General features: G+C 48.2%; 1 protein-coding gene across 1 annotated transcript in view; it reads left to right on the top strand.

Annotated features, from left to right (window-relative positions):
* Positions 1-27430, top strand: part of LOC135821756 (uncharacterized) — a 147161-nt gene that overhangs the window by 45654 nt on the left and 74077 nt on the right. The window contains exons 4-7 of the mRNA XM_065334754.1: positions 2901-3218; positions 6852-7169; positions 16404-16721; positions 17209-17328. Coding sequence (XP_065190826.1) covers positions 3077-3218; positions 6852-7169; positions 16404-16721; positions 17209-17328 — 898 coding nt within the window. The 5' untranslated portion in view covers positions 2901-3076. The remainder of the gene's footprint in view (positions 1-2900; positions 3219-6851; positions 7170-16403; positions 16722-17208; positions 17329-27430) is intronic.

Genomic DNA, 27430 nt, shown 5'->3' on the forward strand with positions numbered 1-27430 from the left:
CGAAAGCAACATCCGGAATTGCAAGCGCCTCTACCTGGGACGCTTGAAAGACTTGAAGAGTCCCGACTTGGTGACGACTCTCCCTCATGCAGCTGGGGGTCACTCACTGCTGCTTGGCGACCTGGACGGTGAAGTTGCTGAATACGTAAAAGCTTTGCGACAAGCTGGTGGCTGCGTCAGCACAAGTATCATCATCGCTGGCGCGAAGGGAATCGTCGCGCACCGTAAAAAAAAGAACCACCTGAAAAGACCAAATCGCTAAAATTTCCCGTCGTTAACAGGGGCGTTTTTTCAAAACGCTAAAGTTGCACGCCGCAAAAGTTTCCCGGTTTACAGTAGCCCTGCCCCCAGTGAAGGTAATACTTGCTACTAGTGTGGGTGGCTAAATCAGATGGCGGGGAGACTTGGCTGAAGTGGTAGGCTTTGACATGCCACGTTGGTTTTGCTGAAATCTTGACACGCCTATTGCGCTTCATGCCTTCGCGGACGCCAGTGAGAAGGCGTTTCGATGCTCTTTGTGTGCAGTGATCAATGGAGAGTCACACTTGGTATTTGCCAAGGTCAAAGTGGCAACGGTGTCTCCGCCCACGTTAGCCCGCCTTGAGTTACATGCAGTATGTCTAGCGGCTTGCTATGCGGAGTTTGTGGTGAAGCAGCTGCGAGTGACCTTCACGCAAGTCTATGGCTGAACTGACAGTCTCACTACCGTTCATTGGATCGGTAATCCATCGAACGAATGGAAAACATTTGTGGTGAACCACGTCTGTCAAGACCAAGAGATATCGAAGAAGGTCGGCATTGTGTGGAACCATTGCCCGGGCCTTCACAACCCGGCAGATTTTCCGTCACGTGGGAGTAATGCACAGCAGATCCGTAGTCCGTTCTTGTTGGGCGGGCCAACCTGGATCACGGAGCCCAATGACTGGCCCACCGCATCCCCAACCGCTGGTACTGATGAGTCCAGTGTAGAAGTGCGAGTGTCACCCACCACCTGTAGTCGAGAATCTGATAATGAATGGTGGCTCCGATTCAGTAAGTGGTCGTGGGCAGGGCATGGCGACTCGGATGTGGTTGGATACATTGGTGATGGCCAAGCTGGAAACTGCCGCAGTTAGTACCAATAGTACAGTCGGTGGATATTTCCACTTGATGATGGTGTGCTGTGTTTGCGAACCAAACCATTTCCTGTTTTCTTGTGTGGTATTGAAAGCTGGTCAGAGTTCCTTTTTGTGTTTGTTCTTTTTTTGCCGCATTGCGGCTTCGCCATAGCTACGGGAATTAAAGTTATGTTATATATATGCATTGCGGCTTCGCCATAGCTACGGGAACGAGAGAGCTTGGAAGCTCAGGGCCCTACGCTATGCTTTGTTACTTAGCTCATCGTGCATGTTGTGGGAACTGATGGAAATGTTTCCTTGGAAGGCGCTGACTCTGCCGAGCACGCGCAATCTGGAGTCGACGGGATCACTCTGCCGACGTTTCCTGTGACCGGCGCTGACTCACCCGTTCACGCCTATTTTGGAGACGACGGGATCTCTCTTCCAAAGTATGTCTTTGCTGACGCATCCTATCACCTATTCGGCAACTAACATCCATTGTAATTTCATTTCCTCCTCGTCTCCCTATTTCTTTCCAGAAAGTCTCTCTATACATCAGGGAGTCGTACTGTATTGGCAGCTACCCTAACGGGTCACGCCGCCCACCACCCAAGCATGGGTATGATGAGGGACAGTGGCAACAAAAACAAAACTGAAACAGCAAGCAGGGAGAGAAAGCAAGAGAAAGACGGCGATGGTAGTACATCTGGTGTGCGACGTATAGAAAAGAGAGATGACAAGAGATGCGCACAAAATAGGAAACAATAATTATTTTTGCAGTTCCGAAACAATCAACCAGGTGATGGAGTGTGGGCACCCGAAGTCCCACCTGGACTCCACTGGAAGAACATCCTACGCAGGGATATCAGCGATAGGCCAAGCGTTGAAAAACAGCCATGAGGACACATCGTCTAGAAGTCCACCGCGCTCGAACTGAAATTGCAGGTTCAAACAATTTCCCACGCGGCATCAGGCAGCGTAATTCTTCTCCCTGCATCACCATCCATCTCCAGCAACCGTCTCCACTCACAGCTCATGCCTCTGCCACCACTGTACTCCTCCGAGCTTCGCAGTTTGAAACCATTCGGGGGTCAGCTACACCTCCGCGAATGGAGAGACGAGGACGACAATGGTCGTGACTGAAAAGACACTGCCTTGGCGACCGCGTCGCGGAACCCTCGCCCCAGCAAATTCAGAAATACGCCAGGGGCAACTCTGGTGGACCCAGAGCCAACCCCTTGGCAAGATTAGTAAGAGGAACGACTGAAAACTCAGATATAACGGAGCTACAAAAAGTTCAACCGTCCCCTTCAAGCACAGTTGCAGCACACAGGGAGTCGTATACATGTACATAATATTGTGGCCAGCTGTTTGTAGCCAGCTGTGTTTGATGGTACGGTACGGTACGGAACAGATATGCGAGCCAGCAAATGGCCAGCTGTGCGACACTGTACGGGACAGATACGGGATAGTGCCAGGCGTGACACAAACAAACAAACAAACAAACAAACAAACAAACACCAAATTAAAGCTGTGTGGACCCTGGCTAGCGCCAGACGTTACTGAAGTAACGTCTTCTGCATAGCTACGGGAATTAAAGTTATGTTATTATCTTGTTACAGTTGTGTACATTTGCTTCATAACTCGTTTCCAAGTGATTTCCCTGGGCTAACCCTTTCGAACGTTGGAGTATTCGTTCATCTCTAGTTGCTGCCAACAGCGATAATTGCTGTGCCATTGTGATCACGTGTGCCAGTAATGACTGTTATTTTGTTTGTGTCTTGTCTGATTTTTCAATTGCAGTTGTTACATGCGCTACTCCATTAGCGCCTACATTTGGCAGTTTCTCTCTACCGGCTGGTGTATCAAGCTTTGTCTATAACACACTGGGAACATTTGCCTGCAATCCCGGCCATCACCTTGTCGGCCATGCCACCACACAGTGTTTAGCCAATGGTGATGTCAGCAGCACACCGCCCATGTGCCAGAACGTCAATGAGTGTGCAAGTCCCACTTTGCATACATGCGATCAAAATGCGTTGTGTAGTGATGTGATTGGAACGTTCAGCTGCAAGTGTATGGTTGGGTACACTGGCGATGGACAAGCTGGAAACTGCCACAGTTAGTACCAATAGTAAAGTCAGTGGATATTTCCACTTGATGATGGTGTGCAATGCATGCAAACCAAACCATTTCCTGTTTTCTTGTGTGGTATTGAAAGCTGGTCAGAGCTCCTTTTTGTGTTTGTTAGTTCTTTGCCGCATTTTCTGCTGCTTCTGCCATAACACCCCAGAGTGCCCACTGTCCGCTGAAATGATCTGTGCAGCAGCAGTTTGCATGATGTATCGGTACACATGTTCTGCTGGTTTCAGAATTTGGACAAGTATAGATTATACCAGAGTTTGTAGAATCAATCGACAGCGACACGGGTGTTCCTAATCCCGAGAAAAGATCAAATGGGCCAGTGCATGCAATACCATGTCTAAGGGCTAATTTTTGGAAATTTTTTCTTTCTTGAAAATCAATCACAGGGGTCTAGAGAACACCTCTGTGGAAGATAAAGTTGGATATCGCATTTGAAAGTACATAGAGACCATGATTTCTATGCCATTGTCCAACATAGAATATGCCTTGTATAATGCATTATCTACAGTGTCGCTGAAAGCAGCAACAGTTTTGCGTATCAGCCTTTAGCATTGGCCAAGACATTCAATGAAGGCTGCCTTGTTCTCCAGTCAAAACCGGGCAACATTGTCCAGCAAGTGCTTGCGGTGTTGAGCTAACAAGAACTCGAGTTCTTTTTGTGCAAAGACAACATGGTCACAGAGTGGTTCCCCTCAATATTGGCCCAATATTGGCAAGATTTATGGGTCTACAAACGAGCCACGGCACAGCGTACAAGAACAAGCTACGAACAAAACTACATCAAGCCAACATTACCGCACCTTAGAAGAGTTCTTGGGGCAGCACCACTTATCCACGCCAGCATCCCAGAAGACGAGGGCAATCATCCCTGGACGCCACAAATGATCGTCTTGAAAAAAGGCAAATTACAAGCGCTGATAAAACAGCGAGCTACGTCCTCAATTAGCAAACACTATACACCGGCAGATAGTAGAACACCTCTCAGTCTAGCACTGAGGACATGTCCCCCATCATCCTTTTTGGGTTTTTGTGAAATAAACAATTTTGAATTTTTCCACTCGACCATTCTGAAATATGTCCCAACTCATACCTGCGCAGGAAAGCTCGCCCATCCGCGACGTCTAGTCAGCAATTTCTACTCCAACACCACTCCCAACGCTGCAGAACAAAGTGTATTGTTGACTCTGACAAGAAAAAGCAGCGGTGATCACTTGTCACTCCAAACGACAAGCTTCTCCTTGCGCCACCAACATTTTTCGGTGCAACAGTTGATGCAAAAGTGACTGAATTTTTGCGTGTAGTTTTTGGATTTTACTGCAAGAGGAATAATGAAATCACGTGCTTTGTGACACAAGAATGCCAGGTCTCGTAGATCACGGTTCAGCAGTTGTTCCGAGTCATCAGGGTATCCGTCCTGGGATCCAACTGCACTTACTGTAAACCGGGAAACTTTCGCGAGCGGATAATTTTCGCGAGTTTCGCGATCACCGGCAAAACGCGAATTGGAATCGCCGCGAACTGAAGAATTTGAACGGAAGTAGTGCATCGCGTACTACGCTGGTCAGTACTACAGTCAGTGTACAAGACTGTCTGTAGCTGTGTGCATGCCTTGTCTATGTGACTGTACTATCATGTACATGACTGTGCTGAGCTGTTTCGCGAAAGGTGCGCGCGGAACTAGCTGTTCGTTCAGATCCGTCAAATGACATGACTGTTGTTGTTTGCCGGTTGAATCTGAAATTATCGCGGATAATCTTTCGTAACTTTGTCACTTCTTTCAAGTTCTTTGCCGAAGTTGGAGTTGTTCGTTTATGCTTTTACTGTTGTAAATTGTCAAGAGTCATGTCGCTTTTTCAGTGGATCAGCTCTCAGAAGAAAGCATCTGGGTCAACCAATGCGCCTGTGCCTGCTTACTTACCGCCGGCGGAGAAAAGCAGCGCAACAGAGGCAGCCAACACTGCTGAAATGGAGGAGCTCGCTTCGACCGATAAGAAGCGAAAACTAGGCAGTTATCACCATTACTCTGACGAAGTCCGAGCTCGTATGGGGCGCCACGCCGCCGAGCATGGTAACAAATCGGCCGTGAGTAAGTTCACAAAGGAACTGGAGCATTCCGTGAACGAAAGCACCATCCGGAATTGCAAGCGCCTCTACCTGGTACGCTTGAAAGACTTGAAGAGTACCGACTTGGTGACGACTCTCCCTCATGCAGCTGGGGGTCACTCACTGCTGCTTGGCGACCTGGACGGTGAAGTCGCTGAATACGTAAAGGCTTTGCGACAAGCTGGTGGCTGCGTTAGCACAAGTATCATCATCGCTGGCGCGAAGGGAATCATCGTGCACCGTAAAAAAAAGAACCACCTGAAAAGACCAAATCGCTAAAACTTCCCGTCGTTAACAGGGGCGTTTTTTCAAAACGCTAAAGTTGCACGCCGCAAAAGTTTCCCGGTTTACAGTAGCCCTGCCCCCAGTGAAGGTAATACTTGCTACTAGTGTGGGTGGCTAAATCAGATGGCGGGGAGACTTGGCTGAAGTGGTAGGCTTTGACATACCACTTTGGTTTTGCTGAAATCTTGACATGCCTATTGCGCTTCATGCCTTCGCGGACGCCAGTGAGAAAGCGTTTCGATGCTCTTTGTATGCAGTTATTAATGGAGAGTCACTCTTGGTATTTGCCAAGGTCAAAGTGGCAACGGTGTCTCCGCCCACGTTAGCCCGCCTTGAGTTACATGCAGTATGTCTAGCGGCTTGCTATGCTGAGTTTGTGGTGAAGCAGCTGCGTGTGACCTTCACGCAAGTCTATGGCTGAACTGACAGTCTCACTACCGTTCATTGGATCGGTAATCCATCGTACAAATGGAAAACATTTGTGGTGAACCACGTCTGTCAAGACCAAGAGATATCGAAGAAGGTCGGCATTGTGTGGAACCATTGCCCGGGCCTTCACAACCCAGTAGATTTTCCGTCACGTGGGAGTAATGCACAGCAGATTCGTAGTCCGTTCTTGTTGGGCGGGCCAACCTGGATCACAGAGCCCAATGACTGGCCCACCGCATCCCCAACCGCTGGTACTGATGAGTCCAGTGTAGAAGTGCGAGTGTCACCCACCACCTGTAGTCGAGAATCTGATAATGAATGGTGGCTCCGATTCAGTAAGTGGTCGTGGGCACAGGGCATGGCGACTCGTATGTGGTTGGATACATTGGCGATGGCCAAGCTGGAAACTGCCGCAGTTAGTACCAATAGTAAAGTAGGTGGATATTTCCACTTGATGATGGTGTGCTGTGTTTGGAAACCAAACCATTTCCTGTTTTCTTGTGTGGTATTGAAAGCTGGTCAGAGTTCCTTTTTGTGTTTGTTCTTTTTTTGCCGCATTGCGGCTTCGCCATAGCTACGAGAATTAAAGTTATGTTATTATCTTGTTACAGTTGTGTACATTTGCTTCATAACTCGTTTCCAAGTGATTTCCCTGGGCTAACCCTTTCGAACGTTGGAGTATTCGTTCATCTCTAGTTGCTGCCAACAGCGATAATTGCTGTGCCATTGTGATCACGTGTGCCAGTAATGACTGTTATTTTGTTTGTGTCTTGTCTGATTTTTCAATTGCAGTTGTTACATGCGCTACTCCATTAGCGCCTACATTTGGCAGTTTCTCTCTACCGGCTGGTGTATCAAGCTTTATCTATAACACACTGGGAACATTTGCCTGCGATCCCGGCCATCGGCTTGTCGGCCATGCCACCACACAGTGTTTAGCCAATGGTGATGTCAGCAGCACACCGCCCATGTGCCAGAACGTCAATGAGTGTGCAAATACCACTTTGCATACATGCGATCAAAATGCGTTGTGTAGTGATGTGATTGGAACGTTCAGCTGCAAGTGTATGGTTGGGTACACTGGCGATGGACAAGCTGGAAACTGCCACAGTTAGTACCAATAGTAAAGTCAGTGGATATTTCCACTTGATGATGGTGTGCAATGCATGCAAACCAAACCATTTCCTGTTTTCTTGTGTGGTATTGAAAGCTGGTCAGAGCTCCTTTTTGTGTTTGTTAGTTCTTTGCCGCATTTTCTGCTGCTTCTGCCATAACACCCCAGAGTGCCCACTGTCCGCTGAAATGGTCTGTGCAGCAGCAGTTGGCATGATGTATCGGTACACATGTTCTGCTGGTTTCAGAATTTGGACAAGTATAGATTATACCAGAGTTTGTAGAATCAATCGACAGCGACACGGGTGTTCATAATCCCGAGAAAAGATCAAATGGGCCAGTGCATGCAATACCATGTCTAAGGGCTAATTTTTGGAAATTTTTTCTTTCTTGAAAATCAATCACAGGGGTCTAGAGAACACATCTGTGGAAGATAAAGTTGGATATCGCATTTGAAAGTACATAGAGACCATGATTTCTATGCCATTGTCCAACATAGAATATGCCTTGTATAATGCATTATCTACAGTGTCGCTGAAAGCAGCAACAGTTTTGCGTATCTGCCTTTAGCATTGGCCAAGACATTTAATGAATGCTGCCTTGTTCTCCAGTCAAAACCGGGCAACATTGTCCAGCAAGTGCTTGCGGTGTTGAGCTAACAAGAACTCGAGTTCTTTTTGTGCAAAGACAACATGGTCACAGAGTGGTTCCCCTCAATATTGGCCCAATATTGGCAAGATTTATGGGTCTACAAACGAGCCACGGCACAGCGTACAAGAACAAGCTACGAACAAAACTACATCAAGCCGACATTACCGCACCTTAGAAGAGTTCTTGGGGCAGCAACACTTATCCACGCCAGCATCCCAGAAGACGAGGGCAATCATCCCTTGACGCCACAAATGACCGTCTTGAAAAAAGCCAAATTATAAGCGCCAATAAAACAGCGAGCTACGTCCTCAATTAGCAAACACTATACACCGGCAGATAGTAGAACACCTCTCAGTCTAGCACTAAGGACATGTCCCCCATCATCCTTTTTGGGTTTTCGTGAAATAAACAATTTTGAATTTTTCCACTCGACCATTCTGAAATATGTCCCAACTCATACCTGCGCAGGAAAGCTCGCCCATCCGCGACGTCTAGTCAGCAATTTCTACTCCAACACCACTCCCAACGCTGCAGAACAAAGTGTATTGTTGACTTTGACAAGAAAAAGCAGCGGTGATCACTTGTCACTCCAAACGATAAGCTTCTCCTTGCGCCACCAACATTTTTCGGTGCAACAGTTGATGCAAAAGTGACTGAATTTCTGCGTGTAGTTTTTGGATTTTACTGCAAGAGGAATAATGAAATCACGTGCTTTGTGACACAAGAATGCCAGGTCTCGTAGATCACGGTTCAGCAGTTGTTCCGAGTCATCAGGGTATCCGTCCTGGGATCCAACTGCACTTACTGTAAACCGGGAAACTTTCGCGAGCGGATAATTTTCGCGAGTTTCGCGATCACCGGCAAAACGCGAATTGGAATCGCCGCGAACTGAAGAATTTGAACGGAAGTAGTGCATCGCGTACTACGCTGGTCAGTACTACAGTCAGTGTACAAGACTGTCTGTAGCTGTGTGCATGCCTTGTCTATGTGACTGTACTATCATGTACATGACTGTGCTGAGCTGTTTCGCGAAAGGTGCACGCGGAACTAGCTGTTCGTTCAGATCCGTCAAATGACATGACTGTTGTTGTTTGCCGGTTGAATCTGAAATTATCACGGATAGTCTTTCGCAACTTTGTCACTTCTTTCAAGTTCTTTGCCGAAACTGGAGTTGTTCGTTTATGCTTTTACTGTTGTAAATTGTCAAGAGTCATGTCGCTTTTTCAGTGGATCAGCTCTCAGAAGAAAGCATCTGGGTCAACCAATGCGCCTGTGCCTGCTTACTTACCGCCGGCGGAGAAAAGCAGCGCAACAGAGGAAGCCAACACTGCTGATATGGAGGAGCTCGCTTCGACCGATAAGAAGCGAAAACTAGGCAGTTATCACCATTACTCTGACGAAGTCCGAGCTCGTATGGGGCGCCACGCCGCCGAGCATGGTAACAAATCGGCCGTGAGTAAGTTCACAAAGGAACTGGAGCATTCCGTGAACGAAAGCATCATCCGGAATTGCAAGCGCCTCTACCTGGGACGCTTGAAAGACTTGAAGAGTCCCGACTTGGTGACGACTCTCCCTCATGCAGCTTGGGGTCACTCACTGCTGCTTGGCGACCTGGACGGTGAAGTCGTTGAATACGTAAAGGCTTTGCGACAAGCTGGTGGCTGCGTCAGCACAAGTATCATCATCGCTGGCGCGAAGGGAATCATCGCGCACCGTAAAAAAAAGAACCACCTGAAAAGACCAAATCGCTAAAATTTCCCGTCGTTAACAGGGGCGTTTTTTCAAAACGCTAAAGTTGCACGCCGCAAAAGTTTCCCGGTTTACAGTAGCCCTGCCCCCAGTGAAGGTAATACTTGCTACTAGTGTGCGTGGCTAAATCAGATGGCGGGGAGACTTGGCTGAAGTGGTAGGCTTTGACATGCCACGTTGGTTTTGCTGAAATCTTGACACGCCTATTGCGCTTCATGCCTTCGCGGACGCCAGTGAGAAAGCGTTTCGATGCTCTTTGTATGCAGTCATCAATGGAGAGTCACACTTGGTATTTGACAAGGCCAAAGTGGCAGCGGTGTCTCCGCCCACGTTAGCCCGCCTTGAGTTGCATGCAGTATGTCTAGCGTCTTGCTATGCTGAGTTTGTGGTGAAGCAGCTGCGTGTGACCTTCATGCAAGTCTATGGCTGGACTGACAGTCTCACTACCGTTCATTGGATCGGTAATCCATCGTACAAATGGAAAACATTTGTGGTGAACCACGTCTGTCAAGACCAAGAGATATCGAAGAAGGTCGGCATGGTGTGGAACCATTGCCCGGGCCTTCACAACCCGGCAGATTTTCCGTCACGTGGGAGTAATGCACAGCAGATCCGTAGTCCGTTCTTGTTGGGCGGGCCAACCTAGATCACGGAGCCCAATGACTTGCCCACCGCATCCCCAACCGCTTGTTCTGATGAGTCCAGTGTAGAAGTGCGAGTGTCACCCACCACCTGTAGTCGAGAATCTGATAATGAATGGTGGCTCCGATTCAGTAAGTGGTCGTGGGCACAGGGCATGGCGACTCGGATGTGGTTGGATACATTGGCGATGGCCAAGCTTAGTACCAATAGTAAAGTCCGTGGATATTTCCACTTGATGATGTGTAATGTTCTCCCGACGTCCTTAGTACGTATCGAGAGCACACCAAAATACCAACTCAACACGGTCTCGTTGTGAGGCAAAGAACCCTTTTCATTATCAGTGCAAGAACACAAATCATAGTGAAAGAAAACATAATACAGCAAGGCAGTCGCGGGTACTCCATGTCTGGATCTAGTAGAGTACTTGAGGGTACGCTGCGGTGCATGAGACATCTAGATATGGGATGAATCATGAAAGGGATACTGTAATTGATAGTCTACAAGAGAAGAGTACAAATAAGAGAAACAAGCATGCACAATGGGTACACACACACATACAAGATAACACTACATCTCCCCTTCTTCAAAAAGGAGAAAGAGCATAGCAGTGAAAGTTGGAAAGAGAAAGACAAGACGAGAAGACCAAATAATGCAAAACATTTATGTATAATCCTATCCCTCCCTTCCGCAAAAGAAGAAGAACACACACATACACACATACACGCATACGCATGAGAAAAGCGTAGAGAAGAGTAGAGCAACAGAGCAAGAGATGAAAGAGGTAATGGTGATGCGAGTTCAGTGGTAGATCAGAGCAAGAGTTCAGTCAGAGAAACCATAACGATCAGGAGGCATCACTGTACGACCACTACGAGTAATGGTTGTGCCTGCTGATGTTGTACTGGATGTAGGAACGGCTGAGTGTGTAGAAGAGTTTGTAGACGATGTGGTACTTGTTGTCGTAGGTTGTTGTGGACGCGGTGGTGTTGTATCTGGTGCTGAAGCTGCTTTCGGAACCTGCGCAACCGGAGGTGCGGACGGCAAAGCAACAATGTGTCGACGGTTGCGACGATATTCACCCGAGGGTGTAGACACAACATATGAGCGAATGGCGGGTTGACGGAGTACTGCACCAGTCTCATGGCGATCCGTTAGATAGACTGGTTGCTCAGCTTGTAGAGGCGGCAGAGAACGAGTACGGTGCCGATCGTTGTAGTTGCTTGTTTGCCGGGCTTTGAGAGCTGCATCGGCGGCGGCAAAGTCAGATGTCGAAATCAACTGAGGTTGCAGTTGCGAGCTAGACACGGGGACACGTGAACGGAGCTGTGCAGGACTGTAAGGAGCCGTGCAGGACTGTAACCGGATTCCAGAGGAGTATTGCGATACGTGAGCAACGCACTGCACCAATCTGGAGAGGCAGTGAATAGATGCTTGACGGTTTTAACGGATCTTTCGGCGAGACCATTTGCCTGCGGATATAGCGGAGAACTGGTTACGTGCAGGAATGAGAACTCCTCGGCAAATCGACGGAACTCCTCCGACGCAAACTGTGGACAGTTGTCCGACATCAATGTCTCGGGAATACCGTGACGGGCAAAGATACTTTGCAGGTGCGTAATTACAGCCTTGGATGATGTTGACGTCAGCTGGACGACTTCGATGTAGCGAGAGTAGTAGTCTACTAGTAGGAGAAAGTCACCCGAACCAAAGTGGAACAGGTCAGCAGCTAGACGTTGCCATGGTAGTTCAGGGAGTGTTGTTGGGATGAGCGGTTCAGCTGGTAGAGTGTGCATGTGGGCGCACGTCGAGCAATTTGCAACATACAGCTGAATATCCGAATTGATGGAGGGCCACCAGACAGAGTTGCGGGCAAGACGGCGTCACTTGGCTATGCCCTGGTGTCCAGTGTGGAGCCGTGACAGAATTTTGTCGCGATGAGATGCGGGAATGATCAACCTGTCGTTGTAGAGCAGCAGACCGTCATCGGTAAGTGTGATGTGTGCCCGGTGTTCTACGTATGGTCGAACATCAGAAGGAGCGTCGGATGAGTGTGGCCAGCCGTCAGCGCAGTAGCGAGCAAGCGACTCACACACTTGATCAGATTCTTGCCACTCGGCGATGTCATCGAGGCGTTTAGTTGTTGCAGGCAGACAATCAACGGCGTAGTCGACGAGCGCTGCTGTCTCAGCTGCGAGGAGATCAACATCTTGGCTGTCGACTTGTTCTGATGAAACAGGTGCTCTGGAGAGAGCGTCAGCAATGGCGAGATCCTTGCCTGGCACGTGAACAATGCGGAAATTGAAACGAAGGAGCCTCAGACGGAAACGGACAATTCTAGGCGGTAGGTCGTCTAGAGCACGGCTGCCTAGAAGCGGGATGAGCGGCTTGTGGTCGGCCTGGATCGTAAACGGCTTGCCAAGTACGAAATGTTCGAAACGATCGCATGCCCAAGTAGAAGCAAGAGCCTCTTTCTCGATTTGAGAATAGCGGGTCTCAGCTGGTGTCAGAGAACGGGACTGATATGCAACTGGACGAATGGAGCCGTCAGACTGCACCTGGAGGAGGACTGCTCCCACGCCGAATGATGAGGCGTCGGCAGATATGATCGTATCCAGGGTAGTCGAGTACATCGCCAGTACTGGATGCGAACTGAGGGCTGACTTGATCGCGTCGAATGCTGCTTGGTGCTCCTCGGTCTAGGACCATTCCTGGCCTTTGACCAGGAGAGCACGCAGTGGCTGAGACATCGTTGCCAGATCAGGTACGAACTTTCCCAGCTGATTCGCCATGCCGAGGAAACGACGTACTGCTGGGACATCCGTGCAGGGTTTCAGCTCCTGAACGCCGCGCACTTTCTGGGGATCAGGGTGGATGCCGTTGTCGTCGAGGATGTGGACCACCGATTCATGCAATCCCTCCCAGCACATGCTGCTTTTCAGTAATGCCACTGCCCGCTGTACTATTATTTCCTTTACTGGCCTAACTGGCTTTAACAAAGTAATACTTTACTACCCACTCTACTCAGTGTCATTACCTTCATTGGCCTTTTATAATTTATTCTCCTTTTTAGTCGATATCATGTAATTAGGCAAATTTGCCTGTTTGTTCTTCGACTCTAAATAAACAAACAAACAAACAAAAAATGTGTCCCAGGAACTTGACTGAACGTTGGTGGAAAGCACACTTGTCTGGGTTGAGTGTGATTCCGGCTGATGAGAGACGTTTGCAGGACTGCATGCAGATTCTTCTCCTCCTCGTGTTCGTTGTCACCGAAGGTTAGAACGTCGTCAATCATGCACATTGTGCCTGGCAGGTCGCTCAGCAGGTCAGACATCTGCTTCTGGAAGTACTCAGGTGCAGAGGAGATGCCAAACGGGAGTCGTCGAAAGCAGAAACGACCGATGGGCGTAATGAATGTTGTTAGCAGTTGAGATTCCAGCGAGAAGGGGATCTGGTGAAAGCCCTTGTTCGCGTCCAGCTTCGAGAAGACCTTGACTGTGCCGAGGCGAGCAAGCAGGTGATCGGTTGTTGGCATGATGTGACGTTCCCGTCGGATAGCCTGGTTGAGTCCGGTAAAGTCGCCACATATGCGCACGTTACCGTTGGGTTTAGGAACCACTACCATACCGGCACACCAATCGGTTGGCTCAGTTACCTTGCGAATGACACCACTCTGTTCGAGGGCCTGCAGTTCTTCGATATCTTTGGCTTCCATCGGTAGAGAGATACGGCGTGGTGTAGGCAGAGAGTAAGGCTGTGCATTATCGACCAGGCGAATCGCGTGCTCGCTGCCAAACGAACCAACTCCCGCAAAGAGCTCAGGGTACTGCGATTTGACGGAGGACTGCTCAGAAGTACCGGTAGTTGCGCTGAGCAAATCTGCTGGCGGACTGAAGATATGTAGGGCTTCGATGGCTGGCCGGCCGAGCAGAGGTGTTTTCAGGTGCGGTACAACGTACACTGTCGTGTCTACTGCAAAGTCGGAAAATGCAGCACGGCAGATACTGAGTGTGACGCGGCCTGAAACAGCTAGAGTTGCGTTGTCTGGACATTTCAGCGTACGGTCGGATTCCTGGAGGTTGAGCTGATGGTGAGCAGATATGTCGTCATATAAGCTGGCTGGGATGGCAGTTACGTCTGCACAAGTGTTGACCTTCATTGTAACTGGCACTGACTGCAGCAGCATGGGCATAGACCACCCAGTATCAGCGGACAATGCACCTAGGTAGGCTGGAGGATAGTGCCACTGGTCAGCAGACTGTAATGGACCAGAGCTAGCAGCAGAGGACTGCAGACTATGCATGTGACTGGTGTTGGAGGCAGACTGAGAGCTACTACTAGTGTGCATTCTGCATACAAACAACAGCAAAGTGTCCAATCTTGCTGCAAAATGAACACTTGGCCTGACGAGCTGGGCATTGAGTGCGTGCATGGCGTTCCTTACCACACCAGTGACAGGTACTAGATTGATCAACGCCAGAGCTGTGCCTGGGTGCAGACTGACTTGAGCGAGGATGACCACTGTAACTGTGTGTACTGCGGGGCTGTGAAGCATGACCAGTTGAATCGCGGTTGTACTGGGCGGGATGTTTCACACCTTGGTGAGATTGTGGTCGCATGCTAAGTGCATTCAGCTCCAGTGCACAGGTACACGACTCACATGCAGAGTGATGCTGCTGTTCGAAAGCGTGGACTTGGTGAAGAGTTGCACCAGCTGATGAACTGTGACGGACAGTGGACTGTTGTGTTCGAACAGTCTCTTTCTGGCGAGCTTGTGCCAGAGCTTTGTCCAGTGTAAGAGATGGGTCCAGTTGCAGTTTCTGGGACAGGGCAGTGTCTGCAACTCCTGCAACAAGGCGATCACGGATCATCTCGTCGTGGAGCTGCTTGAAGTTGCAACGTTCTGCCAAACGAAACAAATCAGTTATGTAGCCATCAATCGACTCTCCGGACTGTTGGGACCTCTGGTGGAATTTCGCACGCTCGTACACCAGATTGCGTTTCCTGCCATAATGGTCTGCCAATTTCGGGAATACAATGTCGTAGTTGTCCGCATCCTGGTGTGATAAATGGAAACTCAGTAGGAGGTCGTCAGCCTCGTCGCCCATCGAATATAACAAAGAGTTTACTTGCACGGACTGTGCCTGCATATGAAGACCCGAGGCGAGCCTGTATCTCGTAAATCGCTTGCTCCACTTCTCCCACACATCAGCGGACTTGAAGTCGAATGGGGCTGGAGGAGCTACCTGGGTAAGGTGGATCATCGACGGAACCTGAGGTGCCACGGGACCCAGAGATGATACCGTGGGGAGGGATAGCCCAGCCGCGGAGGAAACGACAGAGGGTGCAGCTTGACCAACACTCGAGACAGTGACTGCTCCTGACGAGCCAGCATTACTAGTAGTCGTGGTATTACTCGGACCTGAGGAAACCGTGATGGAGGTAGTTGTGGGAGTGGAAAAAGGGTTGTTTGAAACGCCTGTCGCCATCCTGTCAAAGAGGAAATCCCAGCGCTGCCACCATGTAATGTTCTCCCGACGTCCTTAGTACGTGTCGAGAGCACACCAAAATACCAACTCAACACGGTCTCGTTGTGAGGCAAAGAACCCTTTTCATTTTCAGTGCAAGAACACAAATCGTAGTGAAAGAAAACATAATACAGCAAGGCAGTCGCGGGTACTCCATATCTGGATCTAGTAGAGTACTTGAGGGTACGCTGCGGTGCATGAGACATCTAGATATGGGATGAATCATGAAAGGGATACTGTAATTGATAGTCTACAAGAGAAGAGTACAAATAAGAGAAACAAGCATGCACAATGGGTACACACACACATACAAGATAAAACTACATGATGGTGTGCTATGTTTGCAAACCAAACCATTTCCTGTTTTCTTGTGTGGTATTGAAAGCTGGTCAGAGTTCCTTTTTGTGTTTGTTCTTTTTTTGCCGCATTGCGGCTTTGCCATAGCTACGAGAATTAAAGTTATGTTATTATCTTGTTACAGTTGTGTACATTTGCTTCATAACTCGTTTCCAAGTGATTTCCCTGGGCTAACCCTTTCGAACGTTGGAGTATTCGTTCATCTCTAGTTCCTGCCAACAGCGATAATTGCTCTGCCATTGTGATCACGTGTGCCAGTAATGACTGTTATTTGTTTGTGTCTTGTCTGATTTTTCAATTGCAGTTGTTACATGCGCTACTCCATTAGCGCCTACTTTTGGCAGTTTCTCTCTACCGGCTGGTGTATCAAGCTTTGTCTATAACACACTGGGAACATTTGTCTGCAATCCCGGCCATCGCCTTGTCGGACATGCCACCACACAGTGTTTAGCCCATGGTGATGTCAGCAGCACACCGCCCATGTGCCAGAACGTCAACGAGTGTGATAATTCCACATTGCATACATGCGATCAAAATGCGTTGTGTAGTGATGTGATTGGCACATTCAGCTGCAAGTGTATGGGTGGGTACACTGGTGACGGCCAAGCTGGAAACTGCCACAGTTAGTACCAATAGTAAATTCGGTGGATATTTCCACTTGATGATGGTGTGCAGTGTTTGCAAACCAAACCATTTCCTGTTTTCTTGTGTGGTATTGAAAGCTGGTCAGAGTTCCTTTTTGTGTTGGTTCGTTCTTAGCCGCATTCTCTGCTGCTTCTGCCATAACACCCCAGAGTGTCCACTGTCCGCTGAAATGATCTGTGCAGCAGCAGTTTGCATGATTTATCTGTGCACATGTTCTGCTGGTTTCAGAATTTGGACAAGTATAGATTATAGCAGAGTTTGTAGAATCAATCGACAGCGACACGGGTGTTTATAATCTCGAGAAAAGATCAATTATTTTTCACAGCAATTGAGATTGAGGCTTTTTGAGCTGTCTGATGAATTTGAATTGTTTTTGTTGTGCCTATATGACGCTGGCCGTGGTTGCAATGCAGAATGTAATCAGTTAGTAACCCCTTGCATTCTGCTTACCTACTGTTGTTCAGACATTGATGAATGTTTGCCGGCTAGCCCATGCCATGAGGATGCTAGCTGCATTGATAATGATGGCGGATTCATGTGTCTGTGCAAGTCAGGTTACCACGGAAATGGAACTCAATGTCAAGGTCAGTCAGCAATTTGTAATGAGTACAGAGGTGTCGGCACAGTCAAATTGTTCGGGATGTGGAAACTCCAAAGTTATGCTCATTGCGCCAATTTCCAGAGACCAATTTTGTTGGCAGCACTTTACATTTAGCTGATAGAGGCCTGCCAATGTCATGCGTTACGGAGCGCCTTTATTTTTTCCGGCTAGGTACGAGGTGATTCGCAATTTTTGGACATGTCGCAATTTTTGGACAAATCAGTTAAATATGGAAGTAGAGTCCTCCCGAGTCGTTGTCCTTTCCTTGGTGGACAAATCTTTGACAAGAGTGTCTTCGTGTGGTCCTCAAGTTTCTTTGTGCCAATTTTTAGCGGTGAAGGCCGTTTCTTTCTGGGCGTTTTCTTTATTATTCTTAGGTAATGTAATGAGTAATTTCGAAAATTTCGATTAAATAATAAATGATTGAGGATTCCGTTGACTCTACGTCGCATAACGGAGAGAATGTCGACATGGGGGATGTTGTATCCCTTCCATCAACTCCAGGGACTACGTCTTCCAGCTCGAATCCGCCTGGAAGAGTCTCCTCGCCTTCTCAACCGGTGCGTTTGTGGAGGGGTTCTGGTCAGGAGAAATCTCTTTTAGCAGTGCGAGCGTTCCACTCACCTGGCACCAGTGAACACTTCCTAACCAAGAAGGACGCAGCGGCTAGTTTCGGCGCTAGCCCTCCACTCTTTGCGAAATGTGAGAAGGAGATGGGCCACACTGGAGTGCTCCCCTCTGTTCTTGAATATGACGTCCATGAAAACCCTTGAGTGACCCTTTAAATTGTGTGTCATATTGAAAAGCCTTGAAAAGCTTGCTATGAACGGCCTGTCATTAGAACTCATATCAGCCGGTCTCATAGGCATAGCCTTACCCCATTTTAATGTCCTGTGCAAGTTTTACTTGTTCACACCATTGCAGACTGCTGCTAGATGCTATTTAATTCCCGTAGCTATGCAGAAGACGTTACTTCAGTAACGTCTGGCGCTAGCCAGGGTCCACACAGCTTTAATTTGGTGTTTGTTTGTGTGTTTGTTTGTGTCACGCCTGGCGCTATCCGTATCTGACGGCAAAAAAGCATAGGATGTTATAAATTTTTCAATTCCCCTTTTTTTTCAGGCATATCCTGGGATTCGAACCCGCACTATCGCCCTACATGCATTCCCCCATACACTTCGCATTCATACCCATTCTTCCAAGTTGCTTTACGTTATTATCTTGCATTTGAAAGCCCTATTTGAATATTGCGGGCAGCTGTATGTGGCCAGCTGTGTTTGATGGTACGGTACGGGAGACGGTGTCGTATTACCCTCGATCGTACCTGTCCCGTACCTATCCCCTACCGTACCGTGCCATCAAAGACGGCTGGCCACAATGCATATTCAAATAGGGCTTTCAAATGCAAGATCACAATGTGAAACAACTTGGAAGAATTAGTATGTATGCGAAGTGTATCGGGGGATGCATGCAGGGAGCGCGATAGTGCGGGTTCGAATCCTAGGTTATGTCTTAAAAAAAGGATTTTTTTAAAGAATTTATAACATCCCTATGCTTTTTTTTGTCTAGGTCATCAAGGCAAAAAAGCATAGCGTAGGGCCCTGAGCTTCCAAGCTCTCTTGTTTAGTTGTCCAATAATTGCTCGCATTGAAAAAGCAGTAGAAAAAGACACCTTCAATCAGGTCAAGTTGTGGCCGCATGCTTCAACTCTATGCCTTCAGGTGTGTGTGGTGGTGGTAAAGCATAAATGTGCCAGTAGAAAATCAAGAAAGAAATTTAATTTATCTTACAAACCAACATAATGGGGTGCTATTTAATTTGAGTGTCCAAAAATAGCAAATGACCTCGTACTTGTGATGTCTACCTCCACAGTCATGCACAAACACTCAAGGACACAGGTTGAGGTTTGGAAGAATACAATTAGATACAAGTGTGAAGAAGACAGGTAAGAACAGACAACCAGGTCAAGCAAAGCATGCACTTCTGGCGACTAGTCCAAAATGGCGCATGCTGGTTGTGACGTAATACACAGGCAAAATATACGACGTATTATACCTCACTCCATATACACTTACAGTCTTAGGCATGCTCTCCCTTAGTGGTGTATATATCTCCATATACACCGCTAAGGGAAATTAGCAGTAGTTGTCAGCAAGGAACAAGCCATTAGGAGGTCACACACGGTGAATATGGAGAGGTATAAATATATTATAACAAAGGAACCTCGTGTGTATCGAGATATATACACCAGTTATAAAAACCTTGGCTTCGCCTCGGTTTTCATACTGGTGTATATATCTCTATATACACTCGGTTCCTTGTTATCATATATAGTACTAGGGGTGAAACGAACATCGAATTTTGAATACGAACGAACGGTCACACTAACGAACGAACTCGAACGAACATTCTCCATTATGCATTTCATGGATGAATTTTTTTGAAGACCATACAGTCGTCTGCCAGTACAGGCTGACAGGCGTTCTCTGTACTTGGCTGGCCACAGTTCAGTATTGACGGTGTACGATACACTGCCAGAACAGAAATATTTTTTTATCGCGTCCGCCTGAGCTGAATCACAGGGTTTTGCAGCTAGCTGCAAAGTCCATCACCATTGTCCGGACGAGAGTTTTCTTCTCATCGCTAGCTCAGGTCGTCAGAGCAGGAGAACGGCACTTCTTGAGGTGGGTACGAAGATTGCTCGTCGTCGCTCTGCTGTGTGATAGAACCTTTTTGAAATTGAGAAAAGGACTTCGTCTTTCCCAACCACTTTATCAAAGTCCGCTCCAACTCCGGATCGCGATGAAAGGCTCGAATGTTTTGACATGATTGCAACGAGTGAACGTTTGCTTTCGGGAACAGATGTCACAAGCGACTCAAATCCTTTCACTACGAGTACAAATCTAACTCAAACGGACACACAGAAATATTTCAAGAAACTTTGTCCCGACGCGACACTCAACTCCTTCAACTTGCTTCAAGTGATCATCAAGGCAAACTCAGTCGATCAGCGTGCAAGCTCGCGATCTCCTAACCTCCGCGGCTCCTTCGTGATCTAGTCACAAGCGATCTTTATGCTTGCTTGCTGTGTTCGTTTATCAATCTTGCGAGTTCGTTTTCAATTTTTTCGAACGAATATTCGAACTTTCGTTCGTTCCTTTCACCCCTAATATATACTTAACCCGACTGCTGCGTGGACGATAAGTGCTGGGAATAGTGATCATGCACCCTGGCCTGAGTAGCTCGCTTGGCTAATTGAAAGTCTGCCGGCCTGGGCCACATTATGTTGCTAATACATGCACAACCCCAGTCACAGCGCACAAGTAGTTGGTTGAGTTTGGCCGTCAGGAGGCCAGCGCAAGGTATCCGGGGCGCGGGTCTGATTCCAGCGAGGGGCAATTATGTGGTACCCCGCAGCGCAAGGGTAGCGTGATACCCTAAGCCAACGTGCGTGCTGCATGAGTAGCGTGATACTCGCCGAGCGCTTTTGCTGTTGCCTAGCAACGCGTTTCTGTCTTTCCTGGGCCCCCAAATGCATGTTGGGTGGCCCTGCGCATGACTGCACGTTGTCATAGCAACCTTGGAAATCTCAAGCCGGTTACCAACAAGCTGGGAATCAGACCAAGCCGCCGAATGCCCCCGCCGGCCCCCGGCGCTTCATTGCAATTGAATTAATATTTTGTCCAGAATAGTGAGCTAGGACAGATCCAATACAATGTAGCTTGGAGTACCATCATGCTGAGTGGCACTCATTGTGAGACGTAGGATAGTGTAGAGCGATAATAAATACCAGGAGGCGTGGGTGGGAGGGAGAAATTGCAAAACAGTTGGATGCACGCAGCAGCACAGCTAGCAAGGGAAAGAGCCGTGGATGGGTTTGTTCCTGTTTTTGATGGCTGTGGTCATCCGTTCGCCCAACGCTCGTGTGAGTACGGCGTTTGTTTGTGCTGCCAGCTCGGGCCCGGTGCGCGAGTGAAACCGAACCGTGACAAAGGCTTTCGCTCTTTAGTGCTATTGACTGGCTTTTCATACGATGCCTATTGATGTCTAGAGACATGCTGTCTAGCCTTCCCCTGGTACGCATTCACGGGGCTTTGTTGAAGTTCGTGCCGTGAACTGCCAAAGGGAATTGTTTGAATGGTGCTGGGGCGAGTGCGACATTACGGCGTCCCTGCAGCCGGCCTAATCGCGTTTGTTGCCACAACCGATTTTATACCTCACTCCATATACACCCACACTCATATACCAGATCTCCCATGAAGTTTATAAATTTCCATATACACTGTTCAATATACACCTTTAAGGAGGTATATACACCACTGAGGAGGTATATACACCACTGAGGAAAACCATCAGAAAAAAGGACACACTGAGGAGCTTTCTTTCTCTAAGAAGGAGTGTATATAGCTTTCTTTCTCTAAAGCTATATTCACTCCTTTTTAGGGAAAGAAAGGTATATTCACTCATTTTTGCTCTTGAGCTTGCGTATGGAGAGGTATAAATATATTATAACAAGGGACCTCGTGTATATCGAGAAATATCGACCAGTTATAAAAACCTCGGCTTCGCCTCGGTTTTTATACTGGTCTATATTTCTCGATATACACTCGGTCCTTTGTTATAATATATACATAGTCACGTGATAAGACATGAGCATCATATCACATCAGTACTCAAGATCCAGCTGTGTTTTTTCCTGCATCTATCAGGGTGTGTTTAGAGTATGTTTACAGTCTACTCATGCCAATTAAAACCATGCAATAGCATTCAGGTACCTAGGATGGGGTCCCGGCTTCAGACCAGCAATGTTCTTGTTTTCCAGATTTCAGCTTCTTGTTCTTATTGTATTCCGCTATTGTCCGAGAGTAGATGCAGGGGCGTAGCAGCCGCTCCGGCCGGTCCGGCTTTGGCCGGACCACTTTTTCGCCCGACCACGATCACCATAGTAAAACAATGCCAAAAGTGCCCAGAATGCAGGATTTTACACCCTAATTTCAAAAAAATTCCGCTGGGACATTCCCCCGGACCCCGTGGCCGGACCACCGCCAACGGCGGTGCTACGCTCCTGAGATGTGAACTGTACAATGTAACTTTACATGAAACCCCGTTATTCCTGAGTTTAGTGTTCAGCCTGTTTCATTACAAAAATTGTAATCTTTTTGTTCTTCAAGAGGAAGGCGTTTGAGCTGATGAGCTTGTTACCAGCTCTCGGCAAAACATTGAATGTTATTTTTTGCTTTTTGCCGTCGTCAGGTGAAAGTTCAAGCTGGGCAAAGGAGAGTTGTTCTTGGGCACTCAATGTGATTGTACATAATGAGTACTTTCTCACCTAGTCGCAGATGCAGAGAAGCAGCTAAAATCGCTGCCACAGGAAGAGAGAAAGGTTTTTCTGCAGCGAGAGAGACTGTGCTGGAACTGCCTCAAGTATGGCCATGTGGCAAGGGACTATCGGTCAGGCTCGAGGTGCACAAAATGCCAGGGGAAGCACCATCTGCTAATACATGATGTGTTGGACGGAGCAGGTTACAGCCGGGAGAAACCGACTGAGATAGTAACAGAGAAGAAGGTTGGATCGTGCTGTCTACACTCATCAAGTGTGCGGCTGATGACTGGAGTGGCATGAGTTGAGGGAAGAACTCGAAAGGCGAAGGTTCGCGTGTTCCTGGACTCCGGTGCTGAGGCGTCATTTCTGACTGCAGCGTTGGTGTCAACAACACACGTTGGTGTCAACAACACACGTTGGTGTCAACAACACACGTTGGTGTTGTAAATGTACAGGTGAAGCCGTTCGGCGAGGAACCAACCCAACAGCGCATGGATAAGTACGCCATCACAATCCAAGGTAGCTGGGCTATGCTAGCATTCCGGTACGTGCGTTCGTGCTCCCTCCATCGCGCTCTCTCTCTCTTCTCTCACCTCTCTCTCTCTCTCCCTCTCTCTTTCTCTCTCTCTCTTTCTCCTGGGCCTGTATTACGCACCACGTGCTTGGCCTTGTCCCGTAGCGCTGGACCAGGACGTTACACGTATACACCTGGAGGCACGACAACCTACTCGGGGTCATCGACAGGAACATGCGTGAGGAGATTCGAATCCGCGCTGATGCAAACACCGTACAAACTGATAATTCAAATGAGCTTGACTTCATCTCGTTTTGCAAGGCGGGAGAGAAGCCAGTTCGTGTTCATCCCAGACGAAAGTTGGTTACGACTGATCTCCTGTCAGCGGTCTCAGACTGGAAACTTTTTGTCTACTCAGTTTAATAGTGCAAAGATTTCTTTCCCTAGCTGTGTTGCACTTACCACCCTAAGACCAGATATAGTTCTGTGCTCAACGAGTTGTAGGATTGTATTCTGGATGGAGTTGACAGTTTGTGCTGAGGACAGATTCAGTGTCAGTAACTCGCGGAAGGATAGGCGGTATGCGGATCTGGCCGATCAATGCCGAGCCAACGGGTGGCAGGTCGTTTCGTTTTCAGTTGAGGTAGGTGTGCGTGGTTTCATCCCGGACTCTCTTCGGAGGGCTCTGAAAGCGCTTGGATTTTCTAATTGAAGAATAAAATTTATTTGTAATTTGTGCATTAAGACGTCTCTGTGAAGCAGCTACATCATCTGGTTGCGACGTCAACAAAAACACTGGTCGGAAGATCCACTTTTCTGAGGTACTGTATGTGGGGCTCCGTTTATTGAGGTCCGTTGAAATTTATTCTCTTTATCTTATTATTTCTTTTCTATAATTTCCCCATATGAGCTCCTGCTTGCGTCTGCGGCTGTACAACACTTTTATTATTCCAGTACTGACGTACAGTTGCGCTCGGTGAAATCCGGCCCGAAGTGCATAACTGGCGCCCAGTACTGATGCGGCCCTTGACGCCCTCAAAGTTGTGCAAGACTAGTGTGCACGTGTGCCGTATGAACTGTGCATGTGCTGTACTCATACGCATGCGCGCTTACACCAAAGTGTAAAAAAACCGCGCCAAACAAAGACAAGTGTAACATTCATTTCAGTTCAGCACAAGTAAAGAAGACGGAGATCGGTTCGAAGCAGTTTATTTCATACACAGAGCAGCAGGGCTTCCATATTTTGTGTGGCCACCGTCTGCTTCGATTAGGGCTTCAACACGACGTGGCATTGACTCCACGTATGGGGAAACCGTGTCAGGAGCCAACGTGTCCCACTCCAGGTGCAGTGCCTGCACCAGCTGGTCAGCATTCTCGCAGCGATGTGGAATTACTCTCTTCTTGAGAAGAGCCCACACATTGGGAATGGCCATGTCCTTCTTCTCTATCTCTTCTTGATCTTGAGCTGTACTTCGTGAAGTGAATGAAAGAAATATTGAACTGTTTTTAGCATGCAACACGTGCACTCCGAACTTTTACACGAGGTGCGTACAGTTGAGTTCATACACACAAATCGCCAGTGATGTAATGGGAGCTGGCTTCGCGGCGCCGGCTTTGCACTTCGGGCCGGATTTCACCGAGCGCAACTGTACTTTCAAGTACAACTCGGGTACGTGGGGGGTCAGTGTGACCGTTCTGTCTCGCCTGGATTCCTTCCACCGCCGTCAGCTAAGGTCATTCATCGGTGTGAAATGGCCACAAATAATACCGAATGATGCTCTCTATGCCAGATGCGAAGCTGAACCCTCGAGTATCATGGTCAAGAGATCACGCTGGAGGCTGTTTGGCCACATCCTACGGATGGCAGATGAATTCCCAGCTGTTATGGCTATGTTCGCGTACTTCGCCAATCAGCAACAGCATTGCTGGAGGGGTAGACCGCGGACGACCCTGCCGCAGGCGTTGGTGGGAGATCTGCGCCAAGCCAATGCCGGATTGCTCGGGAATCTAGACGCTCTGCAGAGCCTGCGAGCCATTGCCCATGACCGACCCGCATGGCGAGATTTATGTATGAAGATCTGTACATCGTGATATTTATTCCGACAGATCCTGAAACAGTCAAACTCAAGAAATAGCACTATTATTATCACTTAGGCTGCAAAATTCAATGACATATAGACATATTCATAAAATTTACATATCTTCAATGCCCATGAGCTACATTGTATATGATAATTATATCATTATATCATCGTTCTAGCTCAATTTCTTTCCCCTGTCATAGTCCTGTTTATCATGTTCTGCATAAGCGAAGTTGTGGATCATGCTTGCATGGTTGACTCCAACGCGTACATGCAAATAATAATAATAATAATAATAATAATAATAATAATAATAATAATAATAATCCCGTTTGTCTCTTTCCCTCAAACCAGTTAATATTTTATGACTTGGGGCTCCCCGCGTGCTAGTTTGTACGTGAAGTGTGTGGGTTACAGTGAGGGCTGCGTCCCACCCGCCTGTGTGGATTCACAGGAAGTGTGAGTTACGAAGTCTGAAGAAAATGTTGAACGGCCTCTGCTGGGATGACGACTACACCATAGCTCAGTGGTTAGAGCATCGCTGGCTACAAGCGAGGGTCCCTGGTTCGAGTCCTGGTGGTGACAGTCAATTTTTTTCTTCAGACTTTTCCCGTTTGTCTCTTTCCCTCAAACCAGTTAATATTTTATGACTTGGGGCTCCCCGCGTGCTAGTTTGTACGTGAAGTGTGTGGGTTACAGTGAGGGCTGCGTCCCACCCGCCTGTGTGGATTCACAGGAAGTGTGAGTTACGAAGTCTGAAGAAAATGTTGAACGGCCTCTGCTGGGATGACGACTACACCATAGCTCAGTGGTTAGAGCATCGCTGGCTACAAGCGAGGGTCCCTGGTTCGAGTCCTGGTGGTGACAGTCAATTTTTTCTTCAGACTTTTCCCGTTTGTCTCTTTCCCTCAAACCAGTTAATAATAATAATAATAATAATAATAATAATAATGCAGAAGCAAGTTTGAAAAATAGGAGCTCTGGCAGAGTGGGCTTCTCCACATACTGCCCGCTCCTATTCCTTTTCGCTTTTCCCACTGTTGCATTCCTCGTGTCAAGTAGCCCTTGTCTATCATTTTGTGTAGTATTTGCCGTTAGTGTATGTCCGAGCCAGCCAACAGGAGGTTGAAATGGAGCCGACAGGACAACGAAGATGTTGCAAGATGTTATCTTATAGCCTCGGTCGGCGGTACGGTACGTGTGTACGGAGACCGGATGCTGATGGAATGGACTCAGCTGCGCCCCGACCGACCGTTGTCTAAGCAGCACCTCATGGACCAGCTAAGGTTTGTGAAAAGAACAAAAAAGATTACCGACATCGAATTTGATGAGATAAAGGCTCGGCTCGGAAGGGACGGATTGCTCGTGACGGCTGGCACTGATAACGCTGTGCCTGCGGAGCTGCCGCAGGCGAATGCTTTGGGTGAGTCTGGTGCGTCGATCTTGGTGCCTGGTTCGTGTGACGGCATTGTGACTAGCCCAGACGTTGCTGAGGCCAGCCACAGTGAGTTGCTGGACGCTTCTGTTGATTTAGGTTTGCGTGGAGCTAGTCCTGACACCTCAGTTACATCAGGTGGTTTGGGTGATGGCACTGGCGCAGCAATGCAAACTGGCACCAACGCTAGTGACACCCTGGGTGCGTTCGAGCCAGACAGTACACCACTTTACGCCAAACTTGTTGAAATCTACGAACAGTGCGGTGCAACTACTCCAGAGTCCAGGTCGAGCCTACCAGTACCTAGGCACGTGGCCAGGAAGTCTCTGGCCTCTGCCACTGCCCGTGTGAACAAGATACTCCCTAGACTTCTGGAGTGTGACCGTGGGTTGCGAGATGACACCACCTCGCTTGGCCAGATCAGTGACATGGTCTATGCTGGGGCCAAGCTTGTACTCTCACTGCTGGATATCAATACCGATGGTACCCCTGACACAGCTAGAGAAAAACGCTCCTTGCCTGCCTGGCGACAACGCCTTGAAAAACGTGTTTGTGCACTGAGGGCTGACGTCTCCCGGCTGACCAGCTTCATGCGTGATGGATCCCTCTCTAACACCAACATCAAGCAGCACAGGATCCACCGGCAATATAAAGTCCAGACTTTGGATCAGGCCCGCCAGCTACTGGAGCATACGAAAATGCAGCTAGAAGCAACAGCCGCACGGATCCGGC

This window comes from Sycon ciliatum, chromosome 7, assembly GCF_964019385.1.
Source record: "Sycon ciliatum chromosome 7, ocSycCili1.1, whole genome shotgun sequence".
In the NCBI taxonomy this organism is placed as follows: domain Eukaryota; kingdom Metazoa; phylum Porifera; class Calcarea; order Leucosolenida; family Sycettidae; genus Sycon; species Sycon ciliatum.